Source organism: Pleurodeles waltl, chromosome 6 (genome assembly GCF_031143425.1).
Source record: "Pleurodeles waltl isolate 20211129_DDA chromosome 6, aPleWal1.hap1.20221129, whole genome shotgun sequence".
In the NCBI taxonomy this organism is placed as follows: Eukaryota; Metazoa; Chordata; class Amphibia; order Caudata; family Salamandridae; genus Pleurodeles; species Pleurodeles waltl.
The window spans coordinates 1,322,847,208-1,322,866,936 of record NC_090445.1 but is presented as its reverse complement, the minus strand read 5'-3'; the positions used below and the strand labels follow the sequence as shown (position 1 = coordinate 1,322,866,936).

The 19,729-nt window shown below is 44.8% G+C and overlaps 1 protein-coding gene across 1 annotated transcript in view; it reads left to right on the top strand.

The window, feature by feature from the left end:
• GLUD1 (glutamate dehydrogenase 1) overlaps positions 1-19,729 on the top strand; it is a 181,279-nt gene that overhangs the window by 119,636 nt on the left and 41,914 nt on the right. Inside the window, exon 8 of the mRNA XM_069240627.1 lies at positions 9,699-9,836. Within this exon, the coding sequence (XP_069096728.1) occupies positions 9,699-9,836 (138 nt within the window). The remainder of the gene's footprint in view (positions 1-9,698; positions 9,837-19,729) is intronic.

Here is a 19,729-nt window from a genome sequence, read left to right as displayed (position 1 = left end):
CAAAAACAGTTTCACATAAATCACTTAGAACTGTTAGCGGTATTTCTAGCGCTCAAAGCATTTCAACCCATAATAAGCCACCAACACATTCTTGTCAAAACAGACAACATGACAACAATGTATTACCTAAACAAACAAGGAGGCGCACACTCGACACAGTTGTGTCTCCTAACACAGAAAATATGGCATTGGGCGATTCACAACCACATTCGCCTAATAGCATAATTTATTCCAGGAATTCAGAACCAGTTAGCAGACAATCTCTCTCGGGATCACCAACAGATCCACGAATGGGAGCTTCACCCCCAAATACTAAACACTTACTTCCAAATGTGGGGAACACCACAAATAGATCTATTTGCAACAAAGGAAAACTCAAAATGCCAAAACTTCGCATCCAGGTACCCACAAGATCAGTCTCAGGGCAATGCGTTATGGATGAGCTGGTCAGGGATATTTGCTTACGCTTTTCCCCCTCTCCCAATCCTTCCATATCTAGTGAACAAATTGAGTCAAAACAAACTCATACGAATAGCACCGACATGGGCAAGACAACCTTGGTACACAACACTACTAGACCTCTCAGTAGTACCTCATGTCAAACTACCAAACAGACCAGATCTGTTAACACAACACAAACAACAGATCAGACATCCAAATCCAGCATTGCTGAATCTAGCAATTTGGCTCCTGAAATCCTAGAATTCGGACACTTAGGCCTCACACAAGAATGTATGGAGGTCATAAGACAAGCTAGGAAACCTACCACTAGACACTGCTATGCAAATAAGTGGAAAAGATTTGTTTATTACTGCCATAATAATCAAATTCAACCCTTACGCGCATCTGCCAAAGATATAGTAGGATACTTACTACAATTGCAAAAGTCAAAGCTAGCTTTCTCTTCAATAAAGATACATCTTACCGCAATTTCAGCCTACCTGCAAATTACGCACTCAACTTCATTATTTAGGATACCAGTCATAAAAGCATTTATGGAAGGCCTAAAGAGAATTATACCACCACGAACACCACCAGTTCCTTCATGGAACCTCAACATTGTCTTAACACGACTCATGGGTCCACCTTTTGAGCCCATGCACTCTTGTGAAATGCAATACTTAACATGGAAAGTTGCATTTTTGATTGCCATCACATCTCTAAGAAGAGTGAGTGAAATTCAAGCATTTACCATACAAGAACCATTTATTCAAATACACAAGCATAAAGTAGTTCTACGGACAAATCAAAATTTTTTACCAAAAGTGATCTCACCGTTCCACTTAAATCAAACAGTAGAATTACCAGTGTTCTTCACACAGCCAGATTCTGTAGCTGAAAGAGCACTGCATACATTAGACATCAAAAGAGCACTAATGTACTACATTGACCGAACAAAACTAATTCGAAAAACAAAACAACTATTTATTGCTTTCCAAAAACCTCATACAGGGAATCCAATTTCTAAACAAGGCATTGCTAGATGGATAGTTAAGTGTATTCAAACCTGCTATCTTAAAGCAAAGAGAGAGCTGCCTATTGCACCAAAGGCACACTCAACCAGAAAAAAAGGTGCTACCATGGCCTTTCTAGGAAATATTCCAATGAACGAAATATGTAAGGCAGCAACATGGTCTACGCCTCATACATTTACCAAACACTACTGTGTAGATGTGTTAACGGCACAACAAGCCACAGTAGGTCAAGCTGTACTACGAACATTATTTCAAACAACTTCAACTCCTACAAGCTGAACCACCGCTTTTGGGGAGATAACTGCTTACTAGTCTATGCACAGCATGTGTATCTGCAGGTACACATGCCATCGAACGGAAAATGTCACTTACCCAGTGTACATCTGTTCGTGGCATTAGTCGCTGCAGATTCACATGCGCCCACCCGCCTCCCCGGGAGCCTGTAGCCGTTTAGAAGTTGATCTTGAACATTTGTAAATTTGTAAATATATTACTTTAAACTTCATTATGTACATACGTATTCACTCCATTGCATGGGCACTATTACTAGCATACACAACTCCTACCTCACCCTCTGCGGGGAAAACAATCTAAGATGGAGTCGACGCCCATGCGCAATGGAGTCAAAATGGGAGGAGTCCCTCGGTCTCGTGACTCGAAAAAAGACTTCTTAGAAGAAAAACAACTTGTAACACTCCGAGCCCAACACCAGATGGCGGGATGTGCACAGCATGTGAATCTGCAGCGACTAATGCCACGAACAGATGTACACTGGGTAAGTGACATTTTCCATATATGTTCAATTGCATGTGTAGCTGCAGATACACATGCTGTGCATTATCCTGCCATCTAGTGTTGGGCTCGGAGTGTTAAAAGTTGTTTTTCTTCAAAGAAGTTTTTTCGAGTCACAAGACCGAGGGACTCCTCCCTTTCGGCTCCATTGCGCATGGGCGTCGACTCCATCTTAGATTGTTTTCTTTCCGCCATCGGGTTCGGACGTGTTCCTCTACGCTTCGGTTCGGAAAAGATAGTTATCCATCAGAAAATTCGACGGTATAGTTTGCGCTCGGGTTAGTGCTAGCACATCGACACCGAAGAAAGAAAAGTTCCGGCAGCCCTTTGGGGTTTCCACGCCTTGGCGGGGCCTGGTCGGCCCGACCGCGTCCATCTTCAACGCTCATGGACCGGACCCCTTTCCGCTTCTGCCCCAACTGCCACGCAAAGTATCCTTATACAGACCAACACTTGGTCTGTAATCTGTGTTTGTCCCCCGAACACAAAGAGGATACTTGCGAGGCCTGTCGGGCATTTCGATCCAAAAAGACACTGCGGGATCGTAGAGCTCGAAGACTCCAGATGGCGTCGACACTGGCCGGACACACCGACGTCGAAGAAGAGGAGACATTCTCCATTCGAGATTCGGACTCTGAGTCCGAGAGTGAGCAGCCAAAGACGCAGCAAACCGTGAGTAAACCACCCCCGGCAAAAACTCACTCGAAGATCATGAAGGCCCAGGGGACGCCACTGCCAACAGGCCATGGCTCGACCCGAAAACACAGTGACCAAACATTGGCACCGAAAAAGGCCTCCCAGCAGCCGAAGACATCCGACTCCGGTCGAGATACCGGCTCCGAACAGACTCTGCACCGAGATACCGGCTCTGAACAGACTCTGCACCGAGAGTTTGGCACACCAAAAGTCAAAAAGGTTTGCTCGGAACCGAAAAAGACTGTCAAAGATTTTGGTACCGAAACATTCTTCCTCGGAGCCGAAACAAAGCTCCTATACAGAGGAACAAGGCCTTTCCACACACTTACAAGGCCACAGATTTGAACAAGAGCTGGGCATGGGAGAGCCTCACCATACCCAAAGAAGGCTCCATATCCAAAAGGACACGGGGAAAATCAGAACTCTTCCTCCAGTCAAAATGAAGCGGAAGCTCGCATTCCAAGAGGTGGAAATGCAGCCAAAGGCAAAAGTGGCAAAAGAGAAAACTCCACCACAATTTTCGCCACAGCAATCACCAATTAATTCGCCACATCTGTCCCTGGTAGCAACACCCCCAATGATGCAGTCACCAACGCACACAGGGATGAGTCAAGATGACCCGGATGCATGGGATTTGTATGATGCACCGGTCTCTGACAATAGTCCTGAATGCTACCAGGCAAGACCTTCACCACCTGAAGACCGTACTGCTTACATGCAAGTGGTTTCCAGGGCAGCTACATTTCATAGTGTAGCATTGCATTCAGAGCCCATAGAAGATGACTTCTTGTTCAACACCCTGTCATCTACGCACAGCCAATACCAAAGCTTGCCAATGCTGCCAGGCATGTTAAAACACGCTAAACAGGTGTTTCAAGACCCAGTCAAAGGCAGAGCCATCATGCCTAGGGTGGAGAAGAAATATAAACCTCCCCCTACTGACCCTGTGTACATCACACAACAGTTAACTCAAGATTCAGTGGTAGTAGGAGTAGCCCAGAAAAGGGCGAACTCGCAAACATCTGGAGACGCACCACTGCCTGACAAAGAAAGTCACTGACAAACTGAAGAAAGACACTGACACGGCCAAAGCCGTGGGCGTGCTCTACTCCCCACAGAGCAGAGGCACTTTTAGGAAGCCGCACTTTAGAGGGGGTTTTGGGTCCAGACCACAGAGCCTTCCACCTCACAAGTCAGACCCACATATCAGAGCCAATATCAGAGAGGAGGTTTTCGAGGACAATATAGGGGTGGACAGTTCCCTAAAACAAGGACATTCCAGAGCCCAAAAACCCCACAAACTAAACAGTGACTTCAACGTCACAAACCCCCACCACACAACACCAATGGGGGGGAGACTCAGAGATTATTACCACAACTGGGAACACATAACTACGGACGCGTGGGTCCTAGCCATTATCCAACATGGTTATTGCATAGAATTCCTACATTTGCCACCAGATGTGCCTCCAAGAGCACACAACATGTCCAAACAACACTTAGATCTATTACAACTAGAAGTCCGAGCGTTGTTCCAAAAAGAAGCAATAGAACTAATACCCAACCATCAAAAAAGAACAGGTGTTTACTCCCTGTATTTCCTAATTCCAAAAAAGGGCAAAACACTGAGGCCCTCATTCCGACATTGGCCGGCGGCGGCCGCCAGAATACCGTTCCGCGGTCGAAAGACCGCGGCGGTGATTCTGACTTTCCCGCTGGGCTGGCGGGCGGCCGCCTTCAGGCCGCCCGCCAGCCCAGCGGGAAAGCGGCTTCCACGATGAAGCCGGCTAGGAATCGAGCCGGCGGAGTGGAAGCTGTGCGACGGGTGCAGTTGCACCCGTCGCGTATTTCACTGTCTGCGAAGCAGACAGTGAAATACATTTAGGGGCCCTCTTACGGGGGCCCCCTGCAGTGCCCATGCCAGTGGCATGGGCACTGCAGGGGCCCCCAGGGGCCCCGCGACCCCCGCTACCGCCATCCGGTTCCCGGCGGGAGAACCGCCGGGAACTGGATGGCGGTAGGGGGGGTCGGAATCCCCTCGGCGGCGCAGCTAGCTGCGCCGCCTTGGAGGATTCCTATGGGCGGTGGTACACTGGCGGGAGACCGCCAGTGTTGCCGGTCCGACCGCGGCTTTACCGCCGCGGTCGGAATGCCCATTGGAGCACCGCCGGCCTGTCGGCGGTGCTCCCGCGGTCCTCCACCCTGGCGGTTTGAAACCGCCAGGGTCGGAATGAGGGCCTGAGACCCATATTAGACCTCAGAACACTAAATCTTTACATCAAATCAGATCACTTTCACATGGTGACACTTCAAGATGTGATTCCCTTGCTCAAACAACAGGACTACATGTCAACATTAGATCTCAAGGATGCTTATTTCCACATACCCATCCATCCTTCCCACAGGAAATACTTGAGGTTTGTAATCCAAGGCGTGCATTACCAATTCAAAGTGTTATCGTTCAGCATAACAACAGCCCCAAGAGTATTCACAAAATGCCTTGCAGTAGGAGCTGCTCACATCAGGAGACAGCACATGCACGTATTCTCTTACTTAGACGATTGGTTAATAAAAACCAGCACTCGGCAACAGTGTCTTCTACACACAAAATATGTCATAGAAACCCTTCACAAACTAGGGTTCTCTATAAACTACCAAAAATCACATCTACAACCGTGTCAAATACAACAGTACTTAGGAGCAACAATCAACACACAAAAAGGGATTGCCACTCCAAGTCCACAAAGGGTACAAGCCTTCCAAATGTAATACTAAACATGCACCCAAACCAACACTATCAAGTGAGGTTTGTAATGAAACTCCTAGGCATGATGTATTTATGCATAGCCATTGTCCCAAACGCAAGACTACACATGCGTCCCTTACAACAATGCCTAGCAACACAATGGACACAAGCACAGGGTCAACTTCAAGATCTAGTGTTGATAGACCGCCAAACACACTCCTCTCTTCAATGGTGGAATCCTATAAATTTAAACCAAGGGCGGCCATTCCAAGACCCAGTGCCTCAATACGTGATCACAACAGATGCTTCCATGATAGGGTGGGGCGCACATCAACCAGCACAGTATACAGGGACAATGGGACGTTCAACAAAGATGACTGCATATAAATCATCTAGAGCTGTTAGCAGTGTTTCTAGCATTGAAAGCATTTCAACCACTAATAGCCCACAAACACATTCTTGTCAAAACAGACAATATGACAACAATGTATTACCTAAACAAACAGGGAGGGACACACTCATCTCAGCTGTGTCTCTTAGCACAAAAGATTTTGCATTGGGCGATTCACAATCACATCCGCCTAGTAGCACAGTACATCCCAGGGATTCAAAACCAGTAGGCCGACAATCTCAGTCGAGATCACCAACAAACACACGAATGGGAAATTCATCCCCAGATACTACAGACTTACTTTCTACACTGGGGAATACCAGAAATAGACCTATTTGCAACAAAAGAAAACGCGAAATGCCAAAACTTCGCATCCGGGTATCCACACCCTCAGTCCAAGGGCAATGCGTTATGGATGAGTTGGTCAGGGATATTTGCCTACGCTTTCCCCCTCTCCCACTCCTTCCTTATCTTGAAAACAAATTGAGTCAAAACAGACTCAAACTAATACTGATAGCACCAACCTGGGCTCACCAACCATGGTACACAACACTACTAGACCTGTCATTAGTACCTCATATCAAACTACCAAACAGACCAGATCTGTTAACTCAACACAAGCAACAGATCAGGCACCCGAATCCAGCATCGCTCAATCTAGCAATCTGTCTCCTGAAGTCTTAGAGTTTGGACATTTAGGCCTTACACAAGAATGTATGGAGGTCATTAAGCAAGCTAGAAAACCTACTACAAGACATTGTTACGCAAACAAGTGGAAAAGATTTGTTTAATATTGCCATCATAATCAAATCCAAACACTACACGCTTCTGCGAAAAACATTGTAAGCTATTTATTACACTTATAAAAATCAAACCTAGCCTTTTCTTCTATCACAATACATCAAACAGCAATATCTGCCCATCTGCAGATTACACATTCAACATCACTCTTTAGGATCCCAGTCATCAAAGCATTTATGGAGGGTCTAAAGAGAATCATACCGCCAAGAACACCACCAGTTCCCTCGTGGATCCTCAATATTGTATTAACACGACTCTTGGGTCCACCATTTGAACCCATGGACTCTTGTGAAATGCAATACTTAACCTGGAAAGTAGCCTTCCTAATAGCTATCACATCTCTTAGGAGAGTAAGTGAAATTCAAGCATTCACCATACAAGAACCCATTATACAAATACATAAACATAAAGTGGTTCTCCGGACAAATCCAAAGTTCTTAGCAAACGTTTTATCACCGTTCCCCCTAAACCAAACAGTGGAACTCCCAGTCTTTTTTCCACAGCCAGACTCAGTAGCTGAAAGAGCCTTACATATGCTAGACATCAAAAGAGCATTAAGGTATTACATTGATAGAACAAAACAATTTTGCAAGACAAAACAGTTGTTTGTAGCCTTTCAAAAACCTCATGCAGGAAATCCAATATCCATACAAGGCATTGCCAGATGGATAGTGAAATGTATTCAGACCTGCTATATTAAAGCAAAAAGAGATCTGCCCATTACGCCAAAGGCGCACTCCACTAGGAAGAAAGATGCCACAACGGCCTTTCTAGGAAATATACCTATGACAGAAATCTGTAAGGCAGCCACATGGTCTACGCCTCATACATTCACAAAACATTGATGTGTTGACAACACAACAAGCCACAGTAGGACAGGCTGTATTACAAACATTATTTCAAACAACTTCAACTCCTACAGGCTAAACCACCGCTTTTGGGGAGATAACTGCTTACTAGTCTATGCACAGCATGTGTATCTGCAGCTACACATGCCATCGAACGGAAAATGTCACTTACCCAGTGTACATTTGTTCGTGGCATGAGTCGCTGCAGATTCACATGCGCCCTCCCGCCTCCCCGGGAGCCTGTAGCCGTTATAAGTTGATGAAACCTGTGTATAAAAAATATTATATATTTATAAATGTACATTATGTACATACATACTCACTCCATTGCATGGGCACTTTTACTATATGCACAACTCCTACCTCACCCTCTGCGGGGAAAACAATCTAAGATGGAGTCGACGCCCATGCCCAATGGAGCTGAAAGGGAGGAGTCCCTCGGTCTCGTGACTCAAAAAGACTTCTTCGAAGAAAAACAACTTGCAACACTCTGAGCCCAACACTAGATGGCAGGATAATGCACAGCATGTGAATCTGCAGCGACTCATGCCACGAACAGATGTACACTGGGTAAGTGACATTTTCCATATATATTAAATAATCTTCCCACAATTATTTACCACCTTCCCTCTTTCTCTGGGGAGTTAATATGGCGACTAGTATGAAATGCACGTATGTTGCTCTGTCTGTTCCTCTCCACACCTTGATGTATGGAAAAAGTTCAGGAATAGACACCAGTTTGCTGGTTGGTATCTAATATACTCCATTTGACGTGTTAAGAGACGGAGTCATGGCTGAGGCCACGCCCCACCCAACACTGGAGAGCTGGGCCTGGAAGGAGACTTCATAAGGTCAGGTATCTGTGGGAAGATTGTGTCCTCTAGAAATATTATTACGAAAGGTAGGTAATGTTTCTTGGCATATAAAAATTATTATTGTTAGAACTGTAATACTCATAACCTATCTTTGATGTGGAAAAAGGGTTATGAAGACTACTCAAGTCTATTATGATATCCTTGAAAAACAACCTGAAGAGTTCTGTGGGCTTTCTGGAGTTCTACTGACCTAATTAAAAGTATCACTATCTGCATTTGACTGCAAACAAAACTGAATGGATGACAGGATAGGTGAAAGCATTTGAAACAAGAAATGTTTAGCTGGCACTGTATATTGTGGATAAATAAATATGCTTCCCTTTTGGTAGAGTGTTATTTGATCTTTAGCTTAAAGTTGAATGTTGACTTGTTTGAATTCTTCTTCTATCAGGTGTCGACATCGCTATTTATTCTGTAGGTCAAACTAAAGCTTTATAACCCTTTAGTTTTTGGTTGCTATATTGTACATATGTTGCACTTTCCATACCTGTTAAGTCTGACTGAATTGCTTTTGTGTGTGTGAATATATATATTCTCATACCCTTTTTTAAGGCCATCTTGATCAACTTACAAATAAATCAAGTATATTGGCTTTCCAGTAAGATTTGTTTTTCACATTGCAGTAGTTATTTAAAATTGATATGTTAATATAGCATCCACTCGTGCATTTGCTACCTTTGCCAGGCTCCTGCCATACACTGCATCACAACTATGACAAGATCTTTAAAGCATCACCTTTACATCCATAGTGGATTGATTTTAGGAAACTTACATTTAGCCAAAATAGGTGAACATGCTACTGAATAAAGGAGGCTTAAACTTCCATGGCTAATTGAAAATTAAATATTGTGATAGTATGTCGGTGTTGCAGAATCTTGTGGAAACTCTTATTCAAAACTTCATATCAAAACTTTGTCTGCACACACTGTATAGGGGAATCCGTTTGTTTTGATAAATTAGTTTGACTTATTGATTTACAGCATTTGTGATGCAACTGAATGCTTAGCAATGGTTTAGATATTCACTAAACTCCGTGACCTCCAATAATCTGGGATTTTTCTTCCTCTGTTCTAGCAACATGGAACAATAGTAGGCTTTCCCAAAGCTCGACCATATGATGGCAACATCCTAGAAGCAGACTGTGATATCCTTATTCCTGCTGCCAGTGAAAAGCAACTGACAAAGGCTAATGCACAAAGGATCAAAGCTAAGGTGTGGGACAGTGATCTTCAACCTTGACTTTATTGCCTATTTTACTTCAGAAATTGTATTTTTTTATGAAGAGTCTGCAAAGTGTAATTTGGACGTTTATGATACAGATGTTTAAAAGTAACCACAAGCACATGTACTATTTTGTGTGAAATTTGAAATACCTTTTATGTTTCTGAACTTCAAATTTCCCTGAACTGTTTTGCTCTCCAATCCAATTTCAAGCTTTGACAAAGTGACAACACACTTTCCAGTGTTTACAAAGGCATACTAAAACTGCTGATAATACGGGTCCACTTATTTAGGCCACGCACACACAGGCCAGAAATTAACCTTACAGGATAATATATTAACTGTTTGGAGGCATGACAAGAAAAGCCTGCACTTTAAATACAGTTCATTAGTGTGGCTTAAAAACAAAAACACACAATTTGTTGTAATTGCTTATAACATCCAGTAGCCACTTTTAGACTACAGGTATGTTAATTTATTCCCTTCAATTTAAAGAATGTCCTGAGCTTCAATTGTAGCATGGGAACATCATATGGACAGTAGACAGCAATGCTTGGGGAGCAAAGCAAGTGTGATCTGCCACACCTCCATTCTTGTATTCTTCTGGAGGTGATTGGGCATGGCTTCATAGTGTACAGTTCTTGATTAGAATTGTTCTGTTCCTCCTTGCAGCAGATCGCCTAGCATCCTTCATCCTTGTTTGTACCTGGACTGATGATGGGATTCAACCAATGCGGCCTGTTTCCAAGCTCCTTCTCTGAAGCTTATCCACTTTTGTTGGCCTTTTAAATGCCAAGTAATGCTGGCCTGAATCTGACCTCAGATTTTTTTTTCCATAACACCATTTCGTCCAGGGTGATTTTGAACTCCGATGAGGCCAGCTGCTAGAACATGCCATGATTTCTTTAGATCATTAGTCTCATTTTCAGAGACCTTACACCATTTAAATTGTTTGCCGCATTGACTTCCAGTCATCTGGTATAAGCCCTTCAGATTGCAGCAATCTGAGCTCCTTCACTTCACGCCTAATACTGGAGTGCATTGAAGGTGTCCTTTTAAGGTGTTTATGTGGTCTGTTTGCTGGTGTTAATACCAGTGTTTCTTCACTGCTTAATTCAGCCTCCTTTTACTTGAGTAGTTTGTTCTGCTGCTCTTTTAGTCTAAATTTACCACTAACCCCTCAAATGTACTGCACAAGCAAGTTAGTACTCTGATATGAGTTGAAAAATATCCTACTGAGGTGCCCTTTGATTGGCCCTCAATGCTGTACATCTTCATCACTATTGGAAATGGCCCTTTTTGCAGGGTTATCCCCTAACGTTTAACCTTCTTCCTCCTATTTGTTTGTGATCTGTTTGTTTTTGCTGGTTAAGTGTCTCTAACACTGATCAGGCAGCAGTAAAGTGCACAAAGTGCAAGTGCTCCCTATGTAAATTGTATTGGTGATTGGTTTATCTATGATAAAAATGCTGCCAACAACGCCGCTGGCATGCACCATGACCCGTCGACATCACAGAATTCCACTGCCCCGCTTCGCACCGCACCCTGGTCTCAAAGACGGCACCATCTGACGCCGCCACTGAGCTGCTGCTTGCACCGTGACCTGTGGGCCATTGTAGGAAGTTGGCTCTGTATGTGCTATTTCAAAGTAAGGAATAGCATGCACAGAGTCCAAGGGTTCCCCTTAGAGGTAAAATAGTGGTAAAAAGAGATAATACTAATGCTCTATTTTGTGGTAGTGTGGTCGAGCAGTAGGCTTATCCAAGGAGTAGTGTTAAGCATTTGTTGTACATACACATAGACAATAAATGAGGTACACACACTAAGAGACAAATCCAGCCAATAGGTTTTGTATAGAAAAATATATTTTCTTAGTTTATTTTAAGAACCACAGGTTCAAATTTAACATGTAATATCTTGTTTGAAAGGTATTGCAGGTAAGTACATTAGGAACTTTGAATCATTTCAATTGCATGTATACTTTTCAAGTTATTCACAAATAGCTATTTAAAAAGTGGACACAGTGCAATTTTCACAGTTCCTGGGGGAGGTAAGTTTTTGTTAGTTTTACCAGGTAAGTAAGACACTTACAGGGTTCAGTTCTTGGTCCAAGGTAGCCCACCGTTGGGGGTTCAGAGCAACCCCAAAGTTACCACACCAGCAGCTCAGGGCCGGTCAGGTGCAGAGTTCAAAGTGGTGCCCAAAACGCATAGGCTATAATGGAGAGAAGGGGGTGCCCCGGTTCCGGTCTGCTTGCAGGTAAGTACCCGCGTCTTCGGAGGGCAGACCAGGGGGGTTTGTAGGGCACCGGGGGGGACACAAGCCCACACAAAAATTTCACCCTCAGCGGTGCGGGGGCGGCCGGGTGCAGTGTTAGAACAAGCGTCGGGTTCGCAATGTAAGTCAATGAGAGATCAAGGGATCTCTTCAGCGCTGCAGGCAGGCAAGGGGGGGGCTTCCTCGGGGAAACCTCCACTTGGGCAAGGGAGAGGGACTCCTGGGGGTCACTTCTGCAGTGAAAGTCCGGTCCTTCAGGTCCTGGGGGCTGCGGGTGCAGGGTCTTTTCCAGGCGTCGGGACTTAGGTTCCAGAGAGTCGCGGTCAGGGGAAGCCTCGGGATTCCCTCTGCAGGCGGCACTGTGGGGGCTCAGGGGGGACAGGTTTTGGTACTCACAGTCATAGAGTAGTCCGGGGGTCCTCCCTGAGGTGTTGGTTCTCCACCAGCCGAGTCGGGGTCGCCGGGTGCAGTGTTGCAAGTCTCGCGCTTCTTGCGGGGAGTTGCAGGGTTCTTTAAAGCTGCTTCTTGAAACAAAGTTGCAGGCTTTTTGGAGCAGGTCCGCTGTCCTCGGGAGTTTCTTGTCGTCGAAGCAGGGCAGTCCTCAGAGGATGCAGAGGTCGCTGGTCCCTTTGGAAGGCGTCGCTGGAGCAGAGTTCTTTGGAAGGCATGAGACAGGCCGGTGAGTTTCTGGAGCCAAGGCAGTTGTTGTCTTCTGGTCTTCCTCTGCAGGGGTTTTCAGCTAGGCAGTCCTTCTTGTTGTTGTTGCAGGAATCTAATTTTCTAGGGTTCAGGGTAGCCCTTAAATACTAAATTTAAGGGCGTGTTTAGGTCTGGGGGGTTAGTAGCCAATGGCTACTAGCCCTGAGGGTGGGTACACCCTCTTTGTGCCTCCTCCCAAGGGGAGGGGGCCACAATCCTAACCCTATTGGGGGAATCCTCCATCTGCAAGATGGAGGATTTCTAAAAGTTAGTCACCTCAGCTCAGGACACCTTAGGGGCTGTCCTGACTGGCCAGTGACTCCTCCTTGTTGCTTTCTTTGTTCCCTCCAACCTTGCCGCCAAAAGTGGGGGCCGTGGCCGGAGGGGGCGGGCAACTCCACTAAGCTGGAGTGCCCTGCTGGGCTGTGACAAAGGGGTGAGCCTTTGAGGCTCACCGCCAGGTGTTACAGCTCCTGCCTGGGGGAGGTGTTAGCATCTCCACCCAGTGCAGGCTTTGTTACTGGCCTCAGAGTGACAAAGGCACTCTCCCCATGGGGCCAGCAACATGTCTCTAGTGTGGCAGGCTGCTGGAACTAGTCAGCCTACACAGACAGTCGGTTAAGTTTCAGGGGGCACCTCTAAGGTGCCGTCTGTGGTGTATTTTACAATAAAATGTACACTGGCATCAGTGTGCATTTATTGTGCTGAGAAGTTTGATACCAAACTTCCCAGTTTTCAGTGTAGCCATTATGGTGCTGTGGAGTTCGTGTTTGACAAACTCCCAGACCATATACTCTTATGGCTACCCTGCACTTACAATGTCTAAGGTTTTGTTTAGACACTGTAGGGGTACCATGCTCATGCACTGGTACCCTCACCTATGGTATAGTGCACCCTGCCTTAGGGCTGTAAGGCCTGCTAGAGGGGTGACTGACCTATACTTGCATAGGCAGTGAGAGGCTGGCATGGCACCCTGAGGGGAGTGCCATGTCGACTTACTCGTTTTGTTCTCACTAGCACACACAAGCTGGCAAGCAGTGTGTCTGTGCTGAGTGAGAGGTCTCCAGGGTGGCATAAGACATGCTGCAGCCCTTAGAGACCTTCCTTGGCATCAGGGCCCTTGGTACTAGAAGTACCAGTTACAAGGGACTTATCTGGATGCCAGGGTCTGCCAATTGTGGATACAAAAGTACAGGTTAGGGAAAGAACACTGGTGCTGGGGCCTGGTTAGCAGGCCTCAGCACACTTTCAATTGTAAACATAGCATCAGCAAAGGCAAAAAGTCAGGGGGCAACCATGCCAAGGAGGCATTTCCTTACAGCCATGCACTCAGGCGTCACCTTGCTCACACCGCAGCTTGGGCCTCGCCGCCGGCGACCCTCCTACTGACACCCGTGCTGCTACCTGCACCGGGGCCTGTGGACACTGCTTGTGAGGGACACAAAGCACCTCCTATCCCACCAGCACCATCGACTCCAGTGTCGTCAACAGATGTCGCTGTCTGCACAGAGACTGGTGGATACAGCACTGAGCCCGTCCCGCACCACACTGCTGACTTGGGCCTACTGACAACATTGCTTCAACAACCGTTTCGCCGTTGCCTGCACAGTGACCTGGTGACACCACACGTTGCACCAGCCCGCTTCACACCGCAGCCCTGGTCTCACCGAGCCGCTGCCTGCACCGCAGCACTGACACCATCCACGCCAGTGCTCCTGACTATCAGCCCGCAGTTCGATCCGCAGTGCATGTGACTTCAAGGGCCCGACTACCTCTGCACCGACTCCGGAACAGACATCACGACGCCAGCGACGGCGCTCTCAGGATCTCATTGCAAGGATCATGACGCCCTGCAATTCCAACTGCACTGTTTGCAGGCCTTCCTAAACCCTAGCTGGCCCGCAACGCCGCAGCCGGCCTGAACTGTTTTTTTGTTGATCACGATGCTGTGATATCCCCGGTGGAGCTGTTGACTTCAAGGAACTGTATTTTTAAGTTAATTCTTGCAAAATTCATATACTGTATGTTGGATTTGGATTTTTCCCGTTTTTGTTTTTGTTTTATGTAGATAAATATTGGTTATTTTTCTAAAACCGGTTTGGTGGTGTTTTTTAGTGTTTTCACTTGTTACTGTGTTATGTGCAAATGCTTTACACATTGCTTCTGAGATAAGCCTGACTGCTTGAGCCAAGCTACCGAGGGGGTGAGAAGGGGTTAAGTGAGAGTGATTCTCCTCTACCCTGACTAGAGTGCGAGTCCCTACTTGGACAGGGTGCAAATCGACTGCCAACCAGGGACTCCATTTTTAAGTCACATTTCTAAATTTGTCTGCCACATTGTTGCTTACCAAATAAACTTACTAAGTTTGATACGTAGCCACTCTTGGACAACTGTAACCCCGTGAACAGGTACAAGCTGGAGTTTTTTTAGAGACTGCAGTCGTGCATTTGCCATTGATCACTTAAGTCCTGCAGATCCTGCTTCTTATTCAGGATTTCCACCTCTTGCTTGCTCAGTTCCTCCTACATCTTCCATTGCTTGCAGCAAAACCAAAAATCTATTTCAGTTGCTGGGATGCCTTTGGGCACTACATATCATCTAACCTGTAACAAAAGCTCTACCTTTTATCACTTTTTAGTGCGCGTTATCCTGGATATGTCTGCAGCTCATTCTCGTGAATGTTGGATCCTTGGCCGAAAGATAAATTGGGTGTACTTTGGTGGTCTAGGGCCTCTTACATATGTAGCATATCAGTGCAATATCTTGCGTTCGTAACTCATAGAGTTTGTGATTGTATTTGTAAATATATTATGTTATGACAAAGGGGTCCCCCTGGTCCGCGGCAAAGCTTAGGGAGATGAAGACAAAGTGTAGAAAGCAGGAAAGATTATAGAAAGCCTCTTACTCATGGGAACAAAGAGCCACATGCAAGCAATTGATTTTTTTAATACAAAGAGTTGATCAAATCTGAGAAAACAGCGTACTTCTCTGACGGAATTCGTGAAGTCTAACATTCGGCCCGAGAGCTTTTCCAAACCCTACAGCAGTTGTTAGCAGTACCTGTGGCTCAGTTAGTATCTCCTTCTCAAGACTGCTGTGACCGCTTAGCTGCCTTTTTTAAAACTAAGTCGAATCAGTCTGTTGATCTGTGAAAGCTTATCACCTCTGACATTGCCAGTGATGTTACTGCCAATTTAGGAAACGCTATCGCCTTGAACGTTTCCAGTGATGGTACTAGGGTTTTGGAGTTAAGGTATATTCCCCATACTGAGGTCCCAGAGCTTTCACCTGAAGTGTTTTAGAGCGCCTAGGTCTTACTAAATCCAGCTCCCCGGCTGATCCATGTCCTGCCAAGTATTTTCCTAAACTAGTAACCTATATTACCCATCCTTTGGCCACTCTTGTTTACAGCATTCTGGCCACAGGCTCTTTTCAACTACATTGATAAAGGGCATCTGTCTTACCACTCCTGGGGAGGGGGAAGAAAAAACCACCTTAGATCCTTAGGTTGAAAAAAATTTAAGTTCCATTTCCCAATTACCTTTTCTAGCTGAAGTCCTTAAGGCATCTTAATATCTTCTAAACAGAATATCTGGGGTGTAACAACATCCTTGATCAGATGTAATTTGGTTTCCGGAAAGCCCATAGTACAGAAACCGCTCTATGTTGGAAGTAGTCAGAGACATTCTGGACTAAGGTGGGAAGGCAGCACTGGTCCTGTTGCACCTTTCTGCTGCCTTCGATACAGTTAATCACTCAATTCTAAAGTAACGACAGAGAAATTGGGCTTGCCGGCCCAGCCCTGATGCTACTAAACTCATTCTTAAATGACAGGGAGCAGTCTGGGCAATGAGAACCTAGTCCTCCAAGTTGTTCACTCTTCCCTGTGGAGTTCCACAGGGGTCTTCATTGAGCCCCACCTTATTTAATATCAATATAGCCCCAGTTCTGAACCTCATCAGGGAGTCTGTTTCTTTGCTATTTCGTATGCTGATGATACACACGGGTAACATTGAGGAGACTGCTTCCTGTTTTAAAGGCTGCGTGTCAGCTATTGTTAGGTGGAAGAGTGTGCACCGTCTAAAACTGATCTCTGATTTACTCTTTGGCCTTGACAAAACACTGTGGGGCTCAAAATGGTGGCCCCATTGTGTAGGACCACCTCCACCTACCACAGTGAGCAAAGTTGGGAACCTGGGCGTCATGCTTGACTCCAGGCTTATCTTTGCTGATCATACAAACCAGTTGACATTTTCAGCTTTTTCACCCTGAAATTTTAAAAAAAGATTCTCCCACTTCTACCATGTAAACCGCAGAAAACTGTGGTCACCTCACTAGTTCATACAAAATTGGACTACTGCAATCCCCTGTATGCTACGGCTCAGAGTGGGATTCTAAACAAACTTCAGAGAATCCAAAATGCAGCTGTATGCTTTCTGAAGAAACTAAAAAAACATGAGTCAGTCGCTAAAGCGAGGGAAGATCTCCACTTGCTCCCACTCCTCCTTAAGAGTGGCTTTCAAAACCCTTTGCATTTCCCAAAAACTTCATCTAGCCAGCCCAGCCCCCTTGAAAAGTAGAATTGCTTGACATGTCCCCTTCCGGTCTCTTAGATCTTTGAATTCCAATATTTTAATTACTCCCATAATTTCCAAAACCTCATGGGGTAACAGAAGCTTCTCCCGTTTCACCTCCCACCTCTGAAACTTCATGCCTGGTCACTTTAGAAACTCAGTCAATTCTGTCAGTTTTCAGAAAATCGTTCAAAACCTGGCTGTCAGTCCTTAGTCTTTCATTGTGTACTCTTATTACCTTCCTTCTTTATCGCTGTCTCATTGAGTGTTCTACATTTGCCATATTTCTCCTCTCTTAATTTTTTGTTCTTCTCATCTTTACTCTTGAGTCAGCGCTGAGACGTCCTTAGCTATTTGTTTGCACTTTATAAATATACAAATCCTAAGCAATTTGCGACCTGACACCGTGTGGCGTGTCAAAATAGACTACCCGCAAACAATATAAAAGCAATTGGCTGAGTCATTAGATGGAAATGAATTCCTTACAAACATCTGATACGGTTTCTTTTATTTCGTACCTACCAGTATTGGTGTTAAAAATGAGATCTGGAAACACTGTCTGCTTTTTCTGACCTGCTTTAAAAGATCAGACTAAGATTTCAATTTGCTTCATCCCCATCATCCGACCAGTAATCCAACAATAGGTTTTAGATGCAGAGGTCATTCAATCCCATGATTCTTTCAGGTCTGTGTTTTTGCGTTGGTCAGTTGGTTGCAGGCGCTTATTTCGCATCTTTGGCGTACCGTTGCACAAAACCTTATTTTATTCTGAAGGTCACATTGGAAATTTCTTCAACACCAGGAAATAATATATCCGTTTGTGTAGCCTCTTCCTCGTTGAACCGACTGAGGATAAACTTCGTAATCTTGACATTTCAGTTGCTTTATTTGTAAAGGATGACATCTCTCACAAAACAAATTACCTGTTGTTTTATATATTTTTTTTTTCTTCCGCTCGTAGTTTGTGGCAGTTAACCACGGTAAAGGCAACGCAACTACTGCCAGATGAATAGTGCTATTATCGATTTTATCCGTGTTGTAGCTTTCCTCTGCAGGGGAGTCTTTGGACATATTCCACTAGAGCTGAAGCTTCATCAGTAGCTTTTCAAGGGCAAGCTCAAGTTAAGACGTATGCAGATCAGCCATACTGAATTCTGAATTTACTAATGCATTTATTAACCTAGTACATAATGTCCTGGCCAAACGAGGCATCACGTTTGGTGTAAATGGAGACAGAGTATTCACTGGCGTTTACGATTTGTTCCTTTAGACCCATAAGGCAAACCTCAGTCACTGTTACCCTGCCTCGGTTGTAATTCGTTTTTACATTATTTTACTTCAGTGTAATATGGGGATCCTGTCACTGATGTGTTCTCAGATGTTTACATTTCTTGTATGTTGCCCCTGTTTCGCTATGCTGAAGTTGCTGTGGCTCTGGTGATTGCTAGATAGGCTGCCTAAGCTTCCTTAATATTAAATATGTGAAGGCTGTTTTAGCACCTTTACGATGAAGACCCAAATATAATGAAACTTTTCTTCATGTGTTTTTAAGTCCTTGATGTTACTCCTTTACAACACTCACAATGCCTTTGCCTTGTTTTTTGGCGCTTTGTATCTGATTCTCCCATCTCCTGCCTGGAGCAACATACAGGTAATGCGGGCTCCAAGCATCTTGAAACCTCGGAAAACTTTGTGCAGCAGCCCCTCTTCAGAGCAGGTGGAAGGGTCTGGTCTGCTGTAAGAAGGGCTCTCTTCCAAACTGCAAAGGCGATAGGCCAATGATTAATGCTAACCACTAAAAGCTAACTTGCTCCATAGATAATTGCTTTCTCTACACATTTTGGAATTTACTTTGGGGGCTTCTTGATGATAGAAGTCTTGGTGGTTGAGGCAAGTAATGGCTATAAATATTTACTGTTTCCTGCCGAATGCTTAGGGCATTATCATGCCTAATGAATGTTTTGCAGTGTGAAAGAATGTGATTTCCTTATTGCCTTGTATATCTTTAATGAATTTTATAAGCGTGCTTACTACCCAAACTCTGTGCCTACAGTGCGAGTAGGTAGAGTTTTGGTAGCAAGCATGCTTTCTTATTTACTTTTGTAGAGTGGTTGATAGGCAAAATCTATGTAATAATTTCAGGGGTGACAACAAATTCACAAACAAGGTAGACCTTTTAATTTATTCAACAAATTGGTCAAACATATTCTCTTTTTAAAGTATTCAACCATTATTAATCCATGTAGAATACTCTGTCCCTGATGTCAAGTACAATTGGACTTACTACTATATGGTAGGGGAGGGTATTTTAAGCCTGTGATTTTCATATTATGT